Below are 18,606 nucleotides of genomic sequence, written 5' to 3'. Positions count from 1 at the left end.
TTTCTCGCTCTTTTTCTTTTTCTTTCTCTCTAGCACTTTCTCCCTCCTTCCTTCCCTCCCTCCCTCTCTTTCCATGTATTTTTCTCTCTTCTTCTCTCACCTTTTCTCTTTTTCTCCCTGATTCGTTCTCTTTGTATTTCTATCCCCCTCCTTTTCTCTATCTCTCCTGCCCCCATTTCTCTCTCGCTTCTCTATTTCCCTCTCACCTATGTAAAGTGGGCTTAAACTACTTGCCCAAAAGTGTGTATTTCTAAACCAGATGATATCACGTTTCTGTTTCAAGTATTGGTAAATCTCATCGTGTTTATTTTTTCCGAGCTGTTACTTTTTTCTTTTTGTTCTCTATTCACTTTTTTTTTCCTTTGTTTCTTTCTTTTCTTTTTTCTGAAATTTTCCTTCTTTTTTCTCTTCCTTTTGTTTCTTTTTTTCTCAGCTTTTCACTACTTTTTCATTTTGGTATTTTTTTCTTTTATGTTCAATTCCAGGGCAGCACGGCGGCGCAGTGGTTAGCGCTTGTGCGGCACAGTACATGTCATGGGAACCTGTCGTGGGTTCAAATCCAGCTCCAGACTTCCTGTGCGGAGTTTGTATGTTCTCCCCGTGCTTGCGTGGGTTTCCTCCGGGCACTCCGGTTTCCTCCCACGTTTCAAAGACATGCATTTCAGGTGGATTGGCCGGTCCAAATTGTCCCTAGGTGTGAATGAGCGAATGAGTTGTCTGTCCCTGTGTGCCCTGCGATTGGCTGGCAACCAGTTCAGGGTGTCCCCTGCCCACTGCCGGGAGATGGCTGGGATGGCTAATGAGATTGAACATCTCGGCCAATGAGATGAGACGAGATGTTCAATTCCCCCTTCCTTTAAGTCATTTTGTGCATAATTTTACATAATATTTGGTCATGTTGGAATTAAAGAAGCAAAAACAACCCGAAGAGCCATTTAGGACCCGAAAGAGCCGGTTCCTTTTAGTGAGCCGAGCCGAAGAAGCCGGTTCCCCGACAAACTCTACTAACTTTACTCAACTTCGTTCTCCTTCGACTCGACTTCAAAATACCGCATTTAGGACACAACGTCGGGGGAACCCGTGTATTTTGACCTTCATGCACTGTAACTTTGAGTCGCTTCTTAATTAGTAATTTTGAGCCCTGATTTTTGTGCGCTGGCTAGATTTTCTTGTGCGCTGAGAAAGTGCGAGCAGTGCGTAATTGCGCACGCGCGCAGCTTAGAGGGAACACTGGTCAGGACCCACTCGCGTAACGTTTCTCACAGTTTTATTGAGAAGAAGGGAAGGGAGCGCACGCACGATCCAGAGATCGCTAGTCGCGGGGAGTAGGTTGCTTAGACGCGGAAGTGGGACCTCTGTGACGAGCGATGACGGTGTCAGAAACAAAAAAACGGGTCAGTATCCGGGATAGAAGAACAAAAACGTGATCGGGATCGAAAACAAGTCGAAAGCCAGCAGAGGAGAGTAGACGTGGTCGAGATCAAAAACGGATCGTCATTCGGGGCGGGAGAACAGACGTCTGTCTCCGGCAACGACGCGTTTTGATCCTGACCACGTCTACTCTCCCGTCCCGGCTTAAGACCCGTTTCTGACCCCGACCACGTTTTCGCTCTCCTGTCCCTGACCTGTTTTCACACCGCCGTTGCTCGCTACGGAAGATCCACTTATGTGTTCGGATTGCAGTCCGAGTACGAGAGCGACGTGAATGGGATCGGAAACAGGACAAAAGCCAGGAGAGGAGAGTAGACGTGGTCGAGATCAAAAACGGATTGTTATTCGGGGCGTGAGAACAGGCGTGATCGAGATCAAAACAGATCGTAGCGGGAGAAAAACAAGAGCAAAAAACGCGACAGGCGAAAAAGGGCTTGCCGTGTAAAAACGGCGATTCGCAGAAGGACCGACAAAAGGGGACTGACAGGACAGAGTTTAAATACTGACAGGGAGCCAATCCGTCAACAGGCTGCAGCTGGCGCCACACGGGCGAGGCCAATTGGGCGCCATGGCAACCGTGACACACGGGCGTGGTCAATTGGGTGACAATCAGGGACCATCACTTTAAAAGAATCTTTGGTTCCTCACTCCTTCTTCCAAAAAGTAACTGAATTACTCCATCGTAAAAGTAACTAGTACCGGCTAAAGTAAAATCTTCCGAAAACAAATGTTGTTGTTGTATTTCATTTCTTTGTTTTCTTTTCTGTCACGTTACAACAAACATCAAACTCAAAAACCTCAACATGAGAGAAAAGAACAAGCTGCATCTCCGTGTATACTAGGCTAGCCTTTTTCGACCCTGACTCTCGCCTGTCCTGCTCCCGTTTGTCTCCGGCTACGACCTGTTTGGATCCTGACCACGTCTGCTCTCCCGTCCTGGCTTACGACTCGGGGCTGAAAACCGGTCGGTCGCCGGGACTTGGAGAGCAAGACGTGGTCGGGTCGGAAACGAGTCGTAAGCCAGAACGGGAGAGTAGACGTTGTCGGGGACAAAAGAGGTCGTAAGCCAGGACGGGAGAGCAGACGTGGTCAGGATCCAAACAGGTCGTAGTTGGAGACAAACGGGAGAAAAAACGGGACAGGCGAGAGTTTGGGTTAAAGAAAGCTAGCCTAGTATACGCGGATATTCGCTGATGGACTGACAACAGGGGACAGACAGGACTGGGTTCAAATAGTGACAGGGAGCCAATCAGAACCTGCGGCGGTTGGCGCCAAATGAGCGGGAACAGGAGAATCGCATCGATAATCACGATAAGATGTTATTTTAGAAAATCAAAATAAACCAATTCCAGTTCTTGGTCATGGACAAAAGTATTGCTAATTATTTTTTAGCAACAAAATATTTATTTCTTGATTTATTATACAAAAATTGCTAGCTATTTGGCTACCTTTTTAGCTCTCTAGCTAGCTATCTGGATGGATGTTTCCTTTTTTGCATAGCTAACATTTGACATTGTTTGCTAGTTATTAAGCTAAATGTTAGCTATGGCTATCTAGCTTCCTTTAGCTTTCTTTTTAGCTATTTAGTTGGCTTTTTAGCTTTTAGCTAGCTATCTAGCTCCCTTTCAGTTTTTTTTTACCTGTTTAGCTTTCTAGCTAACTGTCAAGCTACAGTTTAGCTATTGAGTTAGCCATCTAGCTAAGTTTTATAAATGGATATCAAACCGGGTGCCGTTTTCGCTCATTAGTAAGACAAATTAGCTCGACGCTTAAAAAGGTTGGAGACCCCCGTCCTATATCTTTTCATGTTACCGATATTTGGTGGTTTAGCTAATGTGAATCAGTTCGACCACTCTGTTACATTTAGCATCGAAACGAGCAGGAAACTAGCGGGATTTCCCGACGGCGGAGACCAACAAGAGGTTGGTTGAGCAAGAGTGTGACGAGAAAAGCTCTGACAGGCCTCACAAAAGCGAGTTGCCCGGGTGAAGAGGCCATCTTGGCTAGCTCCCAGCATCCTCCGTCCTGAACTAGCCAAACATTTTAACGAGCTGAAGATGAGAGGACCGAGGAGATGAGATCTTCTTACTTACGCTCGATGAGTTTTTGGGTTGCGGGTTGAAAAACAAAACTCTTCTCCTTCTCCTTCTCCTTCTCCTTCTCCTCCTTCCCTTTCCCTATCCCTTCCCCTTTCCCTTTCCCTTTTCCTTCCCCTCCCCTTTCTCTTCCCTTCTCCTTTTCATTTTCCCTATCCTTATCCTCATCCTCATCCTCCTTCTGCTTCTTCTTTCCCCTTACCCTTCTCTTTCCCTTTTCCTTTCCCATTCCCCTTCTCTTCCCTATTCCTTTTCATTTTCCTTTTCCTTTTCCTTTTCCTTTTCCTTTTCCTTTTCCTTTTCCTTCTCCTTTTCCTTTTCCTTTTCCTTTTCCTTCTCCTTTTCATTTTCCCTATCCTTATCCTCATCCTCATCCTCCTTCTGCTTCTTCTTTCCCCTTACCCTCTCTTTCCCTTTTCCTTTCCCATTCCCCTTCTCCTTTTCCTTTTCCTTTTCCTTCTCCTTCTCCTTCTCCTTCTCCTTCTCTTTCTCCCTCTCCTTCTCTTTCTCCTTCTCCTTCTCCTTCTCCTTCTCCTTCTCCATCTCCTTCTCCTTCTCCTTCTGCCTATCCTTCTCCTTATTCTTAACCTCCTTCTCCTCCTTCTCCTTCTTCTCACTCTCCTTTTCCTTTGCCTTATCCCTATCCTTATTCTTAACCTCCTTCTCCCCCCCTCCTTCTCCATTTCCTTTTCCTTTTCCTTCTCCTTTTCATTTTCCCTATCCTTATCCTCCTTCTGCTTCTTCTTTCCCTTTACCCTTCTCTTTCCCTTTTCCTTTCCCGTTCCCCTTCTCCTTTTCCCAATTCCTTTTCCTTTTCCTTTTCCTTTTCCTTTTCCTTTTCCTTCTCCTTCTCCTTCTCCTTCTCCTTCTCCTTCTCCTTCTCCTTCTCCTTCTCCTTCTCCTTCTCCATCTCCTTCTCCTCTCCTTCTCCTTCTCCTTCTGCCTATCCTTCTCCTTATTCTTAACCTCCTTCTCCTCCTTCTCCTTCTTCTCACTCTCCTTTTCCCTATTCCTATCCTTATCCATATCCATTTCCTTATCCTTATCCTCATCTTCATCATCCTTCTCCTCCTTCTCCCCCTTCTCCTTTTTCCTTTTACTTTGTCACATGGATGAATTCCACAAAAAAACAACAATCTGAGGAGCCGTTTGGGAATTGAAAAAACCCGGCTGTTTTTAGTGAGCCAGGCCGAAAGAGCCGTTTTTCTATAAAGAGACGGGATTTTGAGCGGCAACATTGAGTACGTCAATGGTATGTTGGTAAGAAAGGTCAAGTAAATCACAATTGTCTCTCTATATTTCTATTTTTAAAGCGCTCTCTTCCATTCCCCCCGCTGCTTCTCTAGTCCCCCTCCCTCCCTCACTTGGCGCAAGAACGCCATCTCACGCGCACGATTGCTTTCATTTACTCAATCTCGTGTCGACATTGACTTCAAAATACCGCGCTTAAATCAATGCACAGGGAGCCCGTGTTGTATTTTGCCTGCACGCGCTGTCCTCCTGGCTGAATTTGCTCGTGTCATAGACGAGTCTTTCTTCTTTTTTTGTGCAGGACAATTTTCTTGAGCGCTGAGATAACCAAAGCGCGAAGTAGCATGGGGCTTCGTTATCGTTTCATGTTTCATGACAAATCAAATCCAGAAACCAATACCAGTTTGAAGATTTAAAAAGTACAAGTTTTCTAACGTAGGATACGATTAGATGAGCTAATGAGGCGGCTTGGAATGTGCGTGGCCCAAGAGGAGGAGGGGGGCACTTATTACCATTATCTCCCGTCCACAGCACTTGATCTGCTGTGACGCTCATCAAACGAGTGCAGGGGGGGGGGGGTTGTGCCCGTCGAGGGACGAGTCCTATCACGACCCAAATTGATGCCGCATCAAACGGGATGCATCAAAGACCCATGGCGGATAGCCCCGCCCCCGAACAGCGCGAACGCGAAACCCCCGCCCTCGCCCCTTGGCACCGGTTTACAGATTTTGTGATAGGAGTTCTCTCAGGACTGGGGCAGGTCGACGACATTTCACGCCATTTGTTGCTTTTATGGCGTGGATGGAGTGTAATGTAATCTGGGGTGGGGGGCCGGTTGGGGGTCCGATAGGGGCAAGGGGCGGGAGGCTAAATTTCATTAGCGATGCTTTGATGCTGTTTGCTACGAGTGTGAGTTGGCATGTCCTTGCGTTACACGCTAGCGTTAGCGCAGGGGTCTTGAACTGATTTGAAGGTCGGGGGCCACACGGTGGAAAAAGCACTCTGGCAGGGGCCGGACTGGTATGGGGTGATATTTTAAGTTGGCTAATCGCTAAAAAAGATACACCAGGCATTCGACTTGTTACAACTGAAGTCGGAGAGGGGGAGGGGCCAGGAGAGAAGGAACTTACGTCCGTCTCCTTGGCCGCGCTCCTAACTCTGGGGGCCCTTCCCTCACCAAACTGTTTTTATTCAAGTAGAACAAAGAAAGAAAGAAACGCCCCTTTGGGCGGTATCAACGTGATACCATCTTGTTTAGAAATAAACACTTTTGGGGAAGTAGTTTAAGCCCACTTTACATAGGTGAGAGGGAAAGAGAGAAACGAAAGGAAATGGGGGCAGGAGAGATAGAGAAAAGGAGTGGGAGAGAAATACAAAGAGAACGAATCAGGGAGAAAAAGAGAAAAGGTGAGAGAAGAAGAGAGAAAAATACATGGAAAGAGAGGGAGGGAGGGTAGGAAGGAGGGAGAAAGTAATAGAGAGAAAGAAAAAGAAAAAGAGCGAGAAAAAGTGAGAAAAAGACAGGATGACGGACAGAGAAAAAGATAGAGAAGGCGAGAAAGAAAGATGGAGAGTGAGTGAGGGAGAGAGAGAGAGAGAGAGAGATGGGGGCAGGAGAGAAAGAGAGAAGGAGTGGGAGAGAAATACAAAGAGAACGAATGAGGGAGGAAAAGAGAGAAAGTGAGAGAAGAAGAGAGAGAAAAACATAGAATGAGAGGGAGGGAAGGAAGGAAGGAGGGAGAAAGTGCTACAGAGAAAGAAAAAGAAAATGAGCAAGAAAAAGTGAGAAAGAAACAGGATGAGAGACAGAGAAAAAGATAGAGAAAGAGAGAAAGAAAGATGGAGAGTGGGTGAGGGAGAGAGAGAGATGGGGCAGGAGAGAAAGAGAGAAGGAGTGGGAGAGAAATACAAAGACGAATGAACGAATGAGGGAGAAAAAGAGAGAAAGTGAGAGAAGAAGAGAGAGAAAAACAGAATGAGAGGAAGGGAGGGAAGGAAGGAGGGAGAAAGTGCTAGAGAGAAAGAAAAAGAAAAAGAGCGAGAAAAAGTGAGAAAGAGACAGGGGAGGATGAAAGACAGAGAAAGAGATAGAGAAAGAGATAGAGAAAGAGAGAAAGAAAGATGGAGATTGAGTGAGAGAGAGAGAGAAAGAGAGAGAGAGGGAAAGAGAGAGAGAAAGAGAGAGAGAGAGAGAGAGAGAGAGAGAGAGAGAGAGAGAGAGAGAGAGAGAGAGAGAGAGAGAGAGAGAGAGAGAGAGAGAGAGAGAGAGAGAGAGAGAGAGAGAGAGAGAGAGAGAGAGAGAGACACTAAGACATTAAAATTTAAGTGTGGTTAATGATCGCCTGCTACGTGACCTTTCTTTCTTATGCGACTACGTCAATGTTGCCACGCAAGTTTCCGTCTGTTTTAGAGAAGCGGCTCTTTCGGCTCCAACCACTAAAAAGAGCCGACTCCGTTGGCACCCAAAACGACTCTTCAGATTGTTTATGTTGCTTTCATCCATACATTACCAACCATTAGGAAACATTTTGGACGAAACAACTTAAGGGGGCGGAGGAGAAGGGGGATGTACAACAAAAAAGAAAAAAACAACAACAATGGAAAAAGAAACAAAAGAAGAAAAAAAAACAGAAGGGGGAAGGAAAAAAGCAAGAAAGAAGGAGAAAACTAGGGGGAAAAGAAAAATAAGTAACAAATATTAGAAAAAAATGAAACCAGAGAACAAAAGAACAAAAAAAAGCAAAAATAAGTTAAAGGCTATTAAGAAAGAAGTAAAAGGCTATGGTAAAAGAAACAAAGGAATGAAAAAAAAATAAAGAAGAAAAAACAGCAGACGTTTTGAAAACAAATAGCACTCGGAGATCCATTATCACCTTAACCTTCTCGGTGTGTTTTTGTGTTCCTAGTGTTCCTATCCGGTGTGGGAAGACTTCAGCGCAAAGGCCACCAAGCTTCATTCACAGCTCCGGTGAGTTCCTGCTCCTCCAAGTTTATGGTTTGGATCAGGGGTGGTCAAGCTACAGCTGGTGGGCCGTCTACTCATTAGCATATACTCGTTTGAATCTACTCAATAGCATTTGGTTGTTAGCATGTAGTCGTTAGAATTTACGTGTTAGCATGTATTCGTTAACTTGTTGTTGTTACCATGTAATTGTTAGCATGTAGCTGTTAGCATCTACTCATTAGCATGTAGTCGTTAGCAGGTAGTTGTTACCATTTACTTGTTAGCATGTAGTCATTAGTATCTACTCATTAGCATGTAGTCGTTAGCGGGTAGTTGTTACCATTTACTTGTTAGCATGTAGTCATGAGCATTTACTCGTTAGCATGTAGTTGTTACCATTTACTTGTTAAACATGTAGTCGTTAGCTTGTTGTTGCAACCATGTAGTCGTTAGCATGTAGTCATTACTATCTACTCATTAGCATGTAGTCGTTAGCGGGTAGTTGTGACCATTTACTTGTTAGCATGTAGTCATTAGCATTTACTCGTTAGCATGTAGTTGTTAGCATGTAGTTGTTACCATTTACTTGTTAACATGTAGTCGTTAGCATGGAGTCATTAGCATCTACTCATTAGTATGTAGTTGTTAACATTTACTTGTTAGCATGTAGTCCTTAGAATGTACCTGTTAGCATGTAGCTGTTGGCTTGTTGTTGTTACCATGTAGCTGTTAGCATGTTGTTGTTACCATGTAGTTGTTAGCATGTAGTCTTCAGCATCTTCTCGTTAGCATGTAGTTGTTAGCATGTAGTTGTTACCATTTACTTGTTAACATCTAGTCGTTTTGTTGCTTGTTGTTACTACCATGTAGTCGTTAGCATGGAGTCATTAGCATAAACTCAATAGCATGTATTTGTTAGCATGGAGTTGTTACCGTTTACTTGTTAGCATGTAGTCATTAGCTTGTTGTTGCTCCCATATAGTCGTTAGCATGGAGTCATTAGCATCTACTCATTAGCATGTAGTTGTTAACATTTACCTGTTAGCATTTAGTCGCGAGAATGTCCTTGTTAGCATGTAAGCGTTAGCTTGTAGTTGTTACCATTTACTTGTTAGCATGTAGTCCTTAGAATGTACCGTTAGCATGTAGTCGTTGGCTTGTTGTTGTTACCATGTAGCTGTGAGCATGTTGTTGTTACCATGTAGTTGTTAGCATGTAGTCATTAGCATCTTCTCGTTAGCATGTAGTCGTTAGCTTGTTGTTACTACCATGTAGTCGTTAGCATGTAGTCATTAGCTTGTTGTTGCTACCATATAGTCGTTAGCATGTAGTCATTAGCATCTACTCATTAGCATGTATTTTTTAGCATGAAGTTGTTACCATTAACTTTAAAGCATGATGTCATGAAAACATTCGTTAGCATGTAGTCCTTAGAATGTACGCGTTAGCATGTAGTCTTTAGCTTGTTGTTGATACTGTGTAGTCGTTTGCATGTAGTCATTAGCATCTACTCATTAGCATGTAGTTGTTAGCATGTAGTTGTTACCATTTACTTTTTAGCATGTACTCATTAGCTTGTTATTGCTACCATATAGTCCTTAGCATGTTGTCATTAGCATCTACATGAATTTGTTAGCATGTCGTTGTTACCGTTTACTTGTGAGCCTGTAGTCACTACCTTGTTGCTGCTACCATGTAGTTGTTAGCATGTAGTCATTAGCAATTACTCATTAGCATAAAGTTGTTAGCATGTAGTCATTAGCATGTAATCGTTAGTATTTTGTTCTTATAATCTAGTCGTTAGGATCTACTCATTGGGATATAATCGTAAGCGTATAGTCGTTAGCCTCTACTCATTAGCATGCATTACTCTCGTGTGACACTTCATGTGGGTCAGTGCCCCACTTGGGCCACCCCTATTAACACTATCTGGAAACGCCTCTGGTTTCCATGGTGACCAAGCTCTCTCATGTCAAATGAATGGGCCTTGGTTGTTAGCATGTAGTCATTATTATATAGACGCAAGCATGGCTCCTTAGCATCTACTCAATAGCATGGAGCAATTAGCATGACTTGTTAGCAGTTAGCTGTTAGCATGACTCGTTAGCATGCAGTCGTTAACATTTGGCCATGAGTATGACTCATTAGCATCTTCTCGTTAGCATGTAGCTGTTAACATGACTTGTTAGCATGCCTTTTTATCATGGTTACACTTTATGTGGGTCAGTGACCCCCTTGGGCCACTCCTGGAAACGCCCCTGGTTAGCATGGTGTCAGGTTTACTAATTAAAAATGAATGTACTAAATACTGATGCTGGACACTGTGATTTTTACTAGGATCAATGCAAATAAAAAATTTAAAGTGACAGTGTGTATTATTTAGCGCCTACTAGTGATAAAATAACAATATTGTAAACAGGTATATATTTTTAAATTAGAATATTAATTTTATATAACATGAAGCCCCTGTAGAGAAAACGTCATAAGGTGGGGGTCCTCGATGACGTCTTTACTGAAATGAGATGGCCGCTGAACTCTTTCCCACAATTCCCTTTTCTTCATTAAATTCAGATTTTTGCATTTTTTGCAAAAAAAAACAGGAAATGATTAGAGCAAGTACATCTCTGGGATCCTAAAATTTGCAATTGGGGGATTCAGTCACTTTAAACTTTTGACAATTCAAATTTGTCATTTCCTCCCCTTCTGCATCCACCCGCTACACCATCTCACCAGCTCACACAGAATGGAAATCAAATTTTCATTTTTTCTTCACATTTATATTTATTTACCATGGTATTTATTTATAAACAAGTTTATTACACGTAAACAGTTCTTATGATGTCACTATTTTGTAAATTTAACGTTTTCATGCGGAATAACGGGGGTTCAGAGGTAATTAGCATGGGTTTCTACCCCCGACCGACTCCCAAAATGTTCGCTTCAGAAAATTCTCTTCATCCATTCTGAAGTATGATTTTTTATTATTTGGGAGTGTAGCATTTGATTCACCTTTGGTGTGATATGACTTGACCTGGTACAATAGAGTAGCAGGTGGATGCAAGTGAGTGAGGAGATGGTGGATTGAGATGAAAAAAACGATTTTGAAATCTATCTACGATTATCTATGATTTGCTTTATTTGTGTTTCTTGTTAATCGCAAGCTTCGTTTCCCTGGTGAGCATGTTTTTCAAAATATTTGCCACAAAACTACGTTTTTTTATACGGTTTTGTTTTTTCAGGACGACGGTTCTGGCGGCCGCGGCTTTCCTGGACGCGTTTCAGAAAGTGGCCGACATGGCGACCAACACAAGAGGTAGGACCGCCAAAATAAAAGAAAAATGGCATTTGAAAACGGCGTCGAGGTTTTTGAGAGACAAACTAAAAAAGAAAAGCGAATAGGCGCACTCGCCGGCTGCATCCGAGGCCCCGGCCAATCGCGTGAGCCGGCACGGTTGCCGGGCAACAAGTGACACCGGGAAAAAAATAGCCTTGTTGCTGAGAGGCGAGCGGGAAAGAGGGAAGACCACTTTGGTGGTTTGGCCCGAAGGGTGGGAAAGTCCAGGGGCGTTACCGGAGGGGGCAGGGGTGGGCAGTGCCGGATCGCGGATGAAAAAGGGAAAAAAGGGAAAATGAAAAAGGAGGCAGAACAAATAAGTAAAACGCAGTAATAGTGAGATATGATATATGAGAGATTATTTTAGATCAGGGGTGTCAAACTCATTTGAACTCGGGGGCCACACTATAGAACAAACATTCTGTCGGGGGCCGGACTAGTAGATTAATGAGAAAGCAAAAAGAGAGATAAAGAAACAAGAGAAAGAGGGAGGGAAAAGGAGAGAAGGCGGGACAAAGAAAAAAAAAGAGAGAGGGAGAGAGCGTGAGAAACAAGAGATAAAAAGTCATGCGAGAGGGGGAAAGAAATGGAGAGGAAGAAAGAAATCCAAAGTGAAAAAGAAAGACAGAAGGAGAGAAAAGAAAGCACGAAGGGTAGGAAGAGAGAAAGAGAAAAGAGAGAAAAGGAAAAAAGGAAGTTAGAGCAAAAGAAGTTCAAAAGACAAAGAGAGAGAAAGAGACAAAGAGCAACAAAGAAAGAGAAAAAGAGAGACATAAAGAGTGAAAAAACTGAGACAGAGAGTGGGAGGAACAGGGTGGAAAAGAGAGAGAGAGAGAGAGAGAGAGAGAGAAATAAATACAAGTACAGTGTCTTTGTTCGAGGCACCTGGCTTCGGCAACATCAAGTTGACCTATTTCAACCTGCAACTTGTTTTTCTCTTGCGCTTCTCTGAGTGTTGTCTCGCGAGCCGGATTCAATCCCTTAGCGGGCCTGATTTGGCCCGCGGGCCGCCTGTTTGACACCTGTGCCTTAGATAGTTATAATTTTATGTTTTTTTTTCGTGTTTATTTTCATAAAAAGACGATTTCAGATCAGTTCAGCTTCAATAGAAGGGAAGCCAATCTGTCAACGAGCCGCAGCCGGTGCCACATGGGCAGGGCCAATTGGGCGCCATGGCAACCGTGACAAGTTTAGATAATTTTGATTTTATATTTTATTTCCCGTTTATTTGGATGAGAATGATAAATCGATTGTTTTTCTTGTGTGTTTATTTGAAGAAAAATACGATTTCAGATGGTTTCGATTTTTTAGTTTTTACTTCAGATAATTATTTACGGCGCAGTGGTTAGCGCGTGTGCGGCACAGTTCTAAGGTCTTGGGAACTTCCTGTGTGGGTTCAAATCCAGCTACCGGACTTCCTGTGCAGAGTTTGCATGTTCTCCCCGTGCTTGCGTGGGTTTCCTCCCACATTCCAAAGACATGCATTTCAGGTGGATTGGCCGGTCCAAATTGTCCCTAGGTGTAAATGAGCGAGCGAGTTGTCTGTCCCCGTGTGCCCTGCGATTGGCTGGCAACCAGTTCAGGGTGTCCCCTGCCCACTGCCCGATGATTGCTGGGATGGGCTCCAGCACCCCCGCGACCCTACTGAGGATAAGCGACAAGATGAGATGAGTTATTACTGTATTATTCAAAATTGAAAGGGGCGTTATTCAAAATAACTTGTAACTTTCCGAGCTGCTCCTGAACTCTTCAAAATGGCGCTCGACGGTAAGAAACCAAACTGAAAATATCTTGCTTATCTTAAACAACCCGTGTAAATTCCGTCATCATTCGTAAATGTTTGTATATATTTTATGATTGCGCAAATATGATTTAATGGGTTCTCTTCTACAAGGACAAAAAAAAAATAGAAAATAATTTAAAAAAGGTATCAAATAGCATGGTTTCCCGGAGGCGATCAATAAATAGCGTCCCCTGGTGGAGTGTCTTGCTCATGAAAATCGATATCTTTCTTTCCCGCTTTCCTGGAGCGACGCGTTCGCGGGTCGCCCGAAACGTGGGTCAACGCAGCGCTCCAGACTACATTACCCACAATGCTATATTTAGAACACTGCAGTGTGTGACTCAGCTGCCTGATGATGATGATGTCATCATACTGCTGTTGTCATGGCGATGTGCCATTCTTTTGGGATGTTGCGTTTATAGTCTGTTTTTTTGGCGTTTTTCTTTCGTGGTGCATTCAGGGACACAGTTCTGAGGGGGATCGCAGGTTGAAATTGCTATATAGCGGGGATACAAGTATATGCTAACTAGCTAATGCTAGCCCAAATCATGTAGAGTGAGGTCGGGCCAAATGGGCGTTTCCACAAGATGGCGCTGATAAAAACATTCCACTGTTCTTAAAGGGACAGTGTTTTATATGTGTCCACGAGATGTCGCCTTTTCCTTCACATTTTATTCAGCCTATCACAAAAGAAAACCAAAAGAATAGCATCTTTTTTAAAAAGAATAAAGAAAGGGGAAGAAGAAAAAGAGGGAAAAAGGAAAACTGGAATATGAAGAAAGGTAGTGGGGAAAGAAAGCAAAAAGGGACCTTGAAGAAAAGAAAAGAAAAAAAAGGAAAGAGAAAGAAAAGAAAGGAATTAGAGCTAAACAAAAACAAAAATGAAAAAAATGTAATTTTCTCTCTTTTCTTTGATTTTGTATTTTTCTCTTTTTTATTTTATATTTCATTTTTCTTTTCCCTTTTTTTCTTCAGTTTACTTTTTGTCTTTTTTTCATTTTTTGTTATTCTTTTTTTGCCCTTTTTCTTTCCTTTTTTCTTTTTACTCGTTTTAATTTTATTCATTTTTCTTTTCCTTATTTTTCTTGAGTTGTACCGTATTTTCTTCATTTTTTCTCTTTCCTTTTTTCTTGTCTTATTTTTCTCCTTTTCAAATGTAATAAACTGCGTTCACTCTCATTCTCCCTCTTGTTTTCTTTTTCTCTATTTTTCTCTCTCTTTCTTTTGCTCTCTTTCTCTCTCTCTTCTTCTTTCTTTCTTTATTTTTTCTTTCCCTTTCTATCTATCTCTCTTTCTATCTATCTTTCCATGTCTCTTTCTGTCGCTCTTTGTTTTGCTCTCCTTCTCTTTTTAAGTTTTTTTTCTTTCTCTCGCTGTATTTCCTGTCTTCTTCTCTATCTTCTTCTCTTTTTCTCTCTATTTTCTCTCTTTGTCTTTTTTCTCTCTCTCCCTCCCCCCCTCCTTTTTCTTTTTCTCTCTCCCTACTTCTCTGTTTTCTCTCTTGTTCTCTCTTTTTTTCTGTTCTCTCTCCTCTCCTCCTCTCCTCTCTCTTGTTCTGCCTCTCTTCTTCTCTGTTTTCTTTGTTGTTATCTCTCTTTTTTTCTGTTCTCTAGAGGAATGAAGCAATAAAAAAAAACACTTTCTGAACATTTTCATCCGTTCACAGATAGATCTTGGCAGCCCTGAACTCAAAGCAAAAAGGAAACTGATTTCACTTTTGGTGTGACTTGAGCTGGTCAAGTGGTGTAGCGGGTGGATGCGGAGGGAGAGGAGAAAATGGTGGATTCAAATGAAAACTGATTTTGAAACCTGCAAGGTTTTTTTATTACTTTAATGGCCTCCTTATTTCTAAGGTCTTTGTGTTTCTTGACATAGGACAAAAAATACGGTACTGAACCAAGAGAGAGAAAAGCATTATGGGAGGGAGTTCAGCCTATAACATCAGCATTTTTATGATGCCATGACGCAGACTAATAGCAAATCAGCAAAATGTAAATGAAGTTACCGCGTTTCTGTTTTTTCTAATAGCATGACGTAGCAGCATGATGTGTGTCGGTGTTAGCATTAGCGGTCCACGTGAGATTGATTTATGCCCCCACGATTTGAAAAGGCCCCCTGAGGCGTCCGCACAAAAGGCCTGACAAACAATAGGCCCCGATACTCCCAGACGAGGGATGAGTTACCATGACGACCGAATGGGCGGAGCCAGGGCCTCGGGATGAGCCAAAGAGACAAAAGTCCAGGGACAACTCAAATGTCCGTGCGCCATTGAAGCCAACGCTTTAGTGGGTGACCTGATTGCTCGGAAAAGATTGGGATCCTGGCCACGCTCCCTCTCTTCTCAGAGAGTAGAATGTCTTTTCAGGAAAGCTGCCTAGTCAACAAAACTAAAAGCGCAGAGTCAGTTTTTTGGGGGCAGTTTTCACATTTGGGGTAATCTAACCGACTGCCTGTTAAAGATGGTGTTGATATTCAATGTCATTCTGGCCTGGGAGAGTGCATTGTCTTTCTGGGGGGGGGGGGCAATGCTGAGTCAACAAAACAAAAAGGTGTCAGTTAGCATTTTGGGCATTTTTCACATCAAGCGAAACATACTTGCCTACCTGGTAAAGATGGTGTTGATATTTAATTTTGTTGTAGGCTGGGAGAGTGCATTGTCTTTCTGGGGGAAAATACTGAGTCAACAAAACCAAAACTGCTGGGTCAGCTTCAGGGGCAGTTTTCACATCTGGGGTAATCTACTGTTCTGCCTGTGAAATACGTTGTTGATATTTAATTCTGTCCTGGGAGAGTGCTTTGTCTTTCTCGGGGATAATGCTGAGTCAACAAAACAAAAAGGTCTCAGTTAGCATTTTGGGCATTTTTCACATAAAGGGTAACATACCTGCCTACTTGTTAAAGATTGTGTTGATATTCAATGTCATTCTGGCCTGGGAGAGTGCATTGTCTTTCTGGGGGATAAAGCTGAGTTAACAAAACCAAAACTGCTGGGTCAACGTCAGGGGCAGTTTTCTTATTTAGAGTAAGGGATGAGAGAGGAGGCATTTGATGGCATCTCTCTTTTTCTCTCTCTCTTTCTCCCTCTCTCTTTCCCTCTCTCTCTCTCTCTTTCTCTCTCTCTCTTCATCTTTCCCTCTATCCCTCTCCCCCCCTCTCTCCCCCCCTCTTTCTCTCTTTATCCCTTTCTCTCTCTCTCTCTCTCTCTCCTCATCTATTTCTCTCTCTCTCTCTCTCTTTACCCCTCTCTCTCTCTCTCCCCCTCTCTCTCTCTCTCTCTTCATCTATTTCTCTCTCTCTCGCTCTCTCTCTCTTTACCCATCTCTCTCTCTCTCCCTCTCTCTCCCTCTCTCTCTCTCTCTCTCTCTCTCTCTATCTCTTTCAGTCTCTCTTACCATTAAAGGCAAAAAGCGAGGGACTTGTGTATCGCGCAGTGAGCACCTCCCGATCTCAGCGTACGAGCGAACGGGAGCGTCAGAAACCCAAGCCTCAAAGACACACAACGACACGCAACGACACGCGCACAAGACGACGCGCGTGCACAAACGCCGTGCGCGTTCCTTTTTGTTTTCTTCAGCTGATTAAAATGGGCGAGACGAGTCCTCCGCTTTCCTCTTGCCCGGCTTCCGCTCCATCGCTTCCTCCTCTTTCTTCTTCTTTTTCTTTTTTTCTTCTCTTTTCTTACCATTCCACAATGACGTCATCGTATTCATGGGCGTTCATAGTCTTAGTAGAGTTATATTTTGTATCAGGGGGTCTCAGAAGTTAGGGCTTTTCCACCAAAAAACGGCTAGAAAAACCTTCCGCTGCTTTTAAAGGGACAGGGTTTGATATTTCTCCACCAGATGTCGCTGTCGAGTGTAGTGTCACCAAAAAAATGAGTTGATGTTTTCTCAAAGAAAGACAAAAAGATTACTTTTTTTAAAGGAATGAAAATAGTCAACAAAAGTCCTGTTTATTTGTTTGGCCCCTAATCACAAAGAGTCTCAAAGGGCTGCACAGACCACAAATTATTCGACAGACCACAGAGTCATCCCCTGATCTAAAACCTACACGAGGGCAAGCGAATACTCAAAAACCTCAGGATGAGTCAAGTCAAGTCAAGTCCTGTTTATTTGTGACGCCCTTAATCACAAAGAGTCTCAAAGTGCTGCACAGACCACAGACTATTACAGACTACAGACCATTATGACACCATCCCCTGATCTAAAACGGACATGAGGGCAAGGAAAAACTCAAAAACATGTCAAGTCCTGTTTATTTGTGACGCCCTGACTCACAAAGCGTCTCAAAGGGCTGCACAGAACACAAATTATTTGACGGACTACAGTCTAAAATATTAAACCATCCCCTGATCTAAAACCTACACAAGGGCAAGGGAAAACTCAAAACCTCAGGATGAGTCAAGTCAAGTCCTGTTTATTTGTGACGCCCTTAATCACAAAGAGTCTCAAAGTGCTGCACAGACCACAGACTATTACAGACTACAGACCATTATGACACCATCTCCTGATCTAAAAGGGACATAAGGGCAAAGAAAAACTCAAAAACATGTCAAGACTCACAAGGAGTCTCTAAGGGCTGCAAAGACCACAGACTATTTCAGACTATGGACTATTGTGACACCATCCCCTGATCTAAAACCTACATGAGGGCAAGGAAAAACTCAAAAACCTCAACATGAGGAAAATGAAGACACCTTGAGAAGGGACGGCACATGAGGGGATACCCCTTCCACTTAAATCATGAAAAAGACATTTAAAAAAGGAAAACAGGAATGCAAAGAAAAGTAGGACAGAACAAAAACAGGGAAAAAAGACCGCGAAAAATGTAATCTCGATTTTCAGTTTTTGTCTAATTTGATTATTTATTCTCTTGACTTTTTCCTGTTTTTTAGCTTCTTTTTTCTCCTCTTTGATATATATATATTTTTTCCCTTATGTGTCAGGACCAGAACAGAGACAGGACCCACTCGCGTAGCGTTTCTCACAGTTTTATTGGGAAGAAAGGAAAAGAGTTGCGCCCACGATCTGGGAATTGCTGGACGCAGGAAACAGGTCGCTCTGAACGCTGAAGTGGAGCTTCCGTGGCGAGCGGTGTCGGGAACGGAAAAAAACGGGTCAGTTGCCGGGACAGAAGAGCCAAAAACGTGGTCGGGATCAGAAACGAGTCGAAAGCCAGGAGAGGAGAGTAGACGTGGTCAGGATCCAATTACGGGTAGAAGTCAGGGGAACAGACGGGAGCAAAAACAAATATTCACTTCGAATTTGTCAGGACCGACCGGAACGGAAACAGGACCCAATTGCGTTGCGTTTCTCACGATCCGGAGTTCGCTAGGCGCGGGAAGCAAGTCGCTCACGTACTCGGTTTGTGATCCGAACACGGAAGTGGATCTTCCGTAGCGAGCGATGGCAGTGTGAAGGACGGAAAAACCGGTCGGTAGCCGGGACAGGAGAGCAAAAACGTGGTCGGGGTCGGAAACGGGTCGTAAGCCGGGACGGGATAGCAGACATAGTCAGGAGCAAAACAGGTCATAGTTGAAGACAGACGGGAGCAAAAGGTGGGAGTCAGGGTCGAAAAAAGCTTGCCTAGTGTTAACTGAGGTTCGGAGATGGACTGACAACAGGTGACAGATAGGAGTGGGTTTAAATAGGGACAGGGAGCCAATCACAGTCCAAGGCAGTTGGCAATGAAGCGCATCCGTAATTGTGACGTTTTGTCCTTTTTTCTTTTCATTTTATATTTTTCTTGTCCTTTTTTCTTTTTTTCT

At 43.3% G+C, this 18,606-nt stretch overlaps 1 protein-coding gene across 2 annotated transcripts in view; it reads left to right on the top strand.

Annotated features, from left to right (window-relative positions):
* Positions 1–18,606, top strand: part of mtss2b (MTSS I-BAR domain containing 2b) — a 57,024-nt gene that overhangs the window by 12,979 nt on the left and 25,439 nt on the right. For both annotated transcript variants that reach the window (XM_088333117.1, XM_088333118.1), the window contains exons 2-3: positions 7,685–7,746; positions 10,962–11,035. In XM_088333117.1, coding sequence (XP_088189243.1) covers positions 7,685–7,746; positions 10,962–11,035 — 136 coding nt within the window. The remainder of the gene's footprint in view (positions 1–7,684; positions 7,747–10,961; positions 11,036–18,606) is intronic.

This window comes from Urocampus carinirostris, chromosome 4 (genome assembly GCF_059441175.1).
Source record: "Urocampus carinirostris isolate Australia breed hairy pipefish chromosome 4, RoL_Ucar_1.0, whole genome shotgun sequence".
In the NCBI taxonomy this organism is placed as follows: domain Eukaryota; kingdom Metazoa; phylum Chordata; class Actinopteri; order Syngnathiformes; family Syngnathidae; genus Urocampus; species Urocampus carinirostris.
The sequence above is the reverse complement of the archived record's forward strand: the minus strand, read 5'-3'. Positions and strand labels throughout refer to the sequence as shown.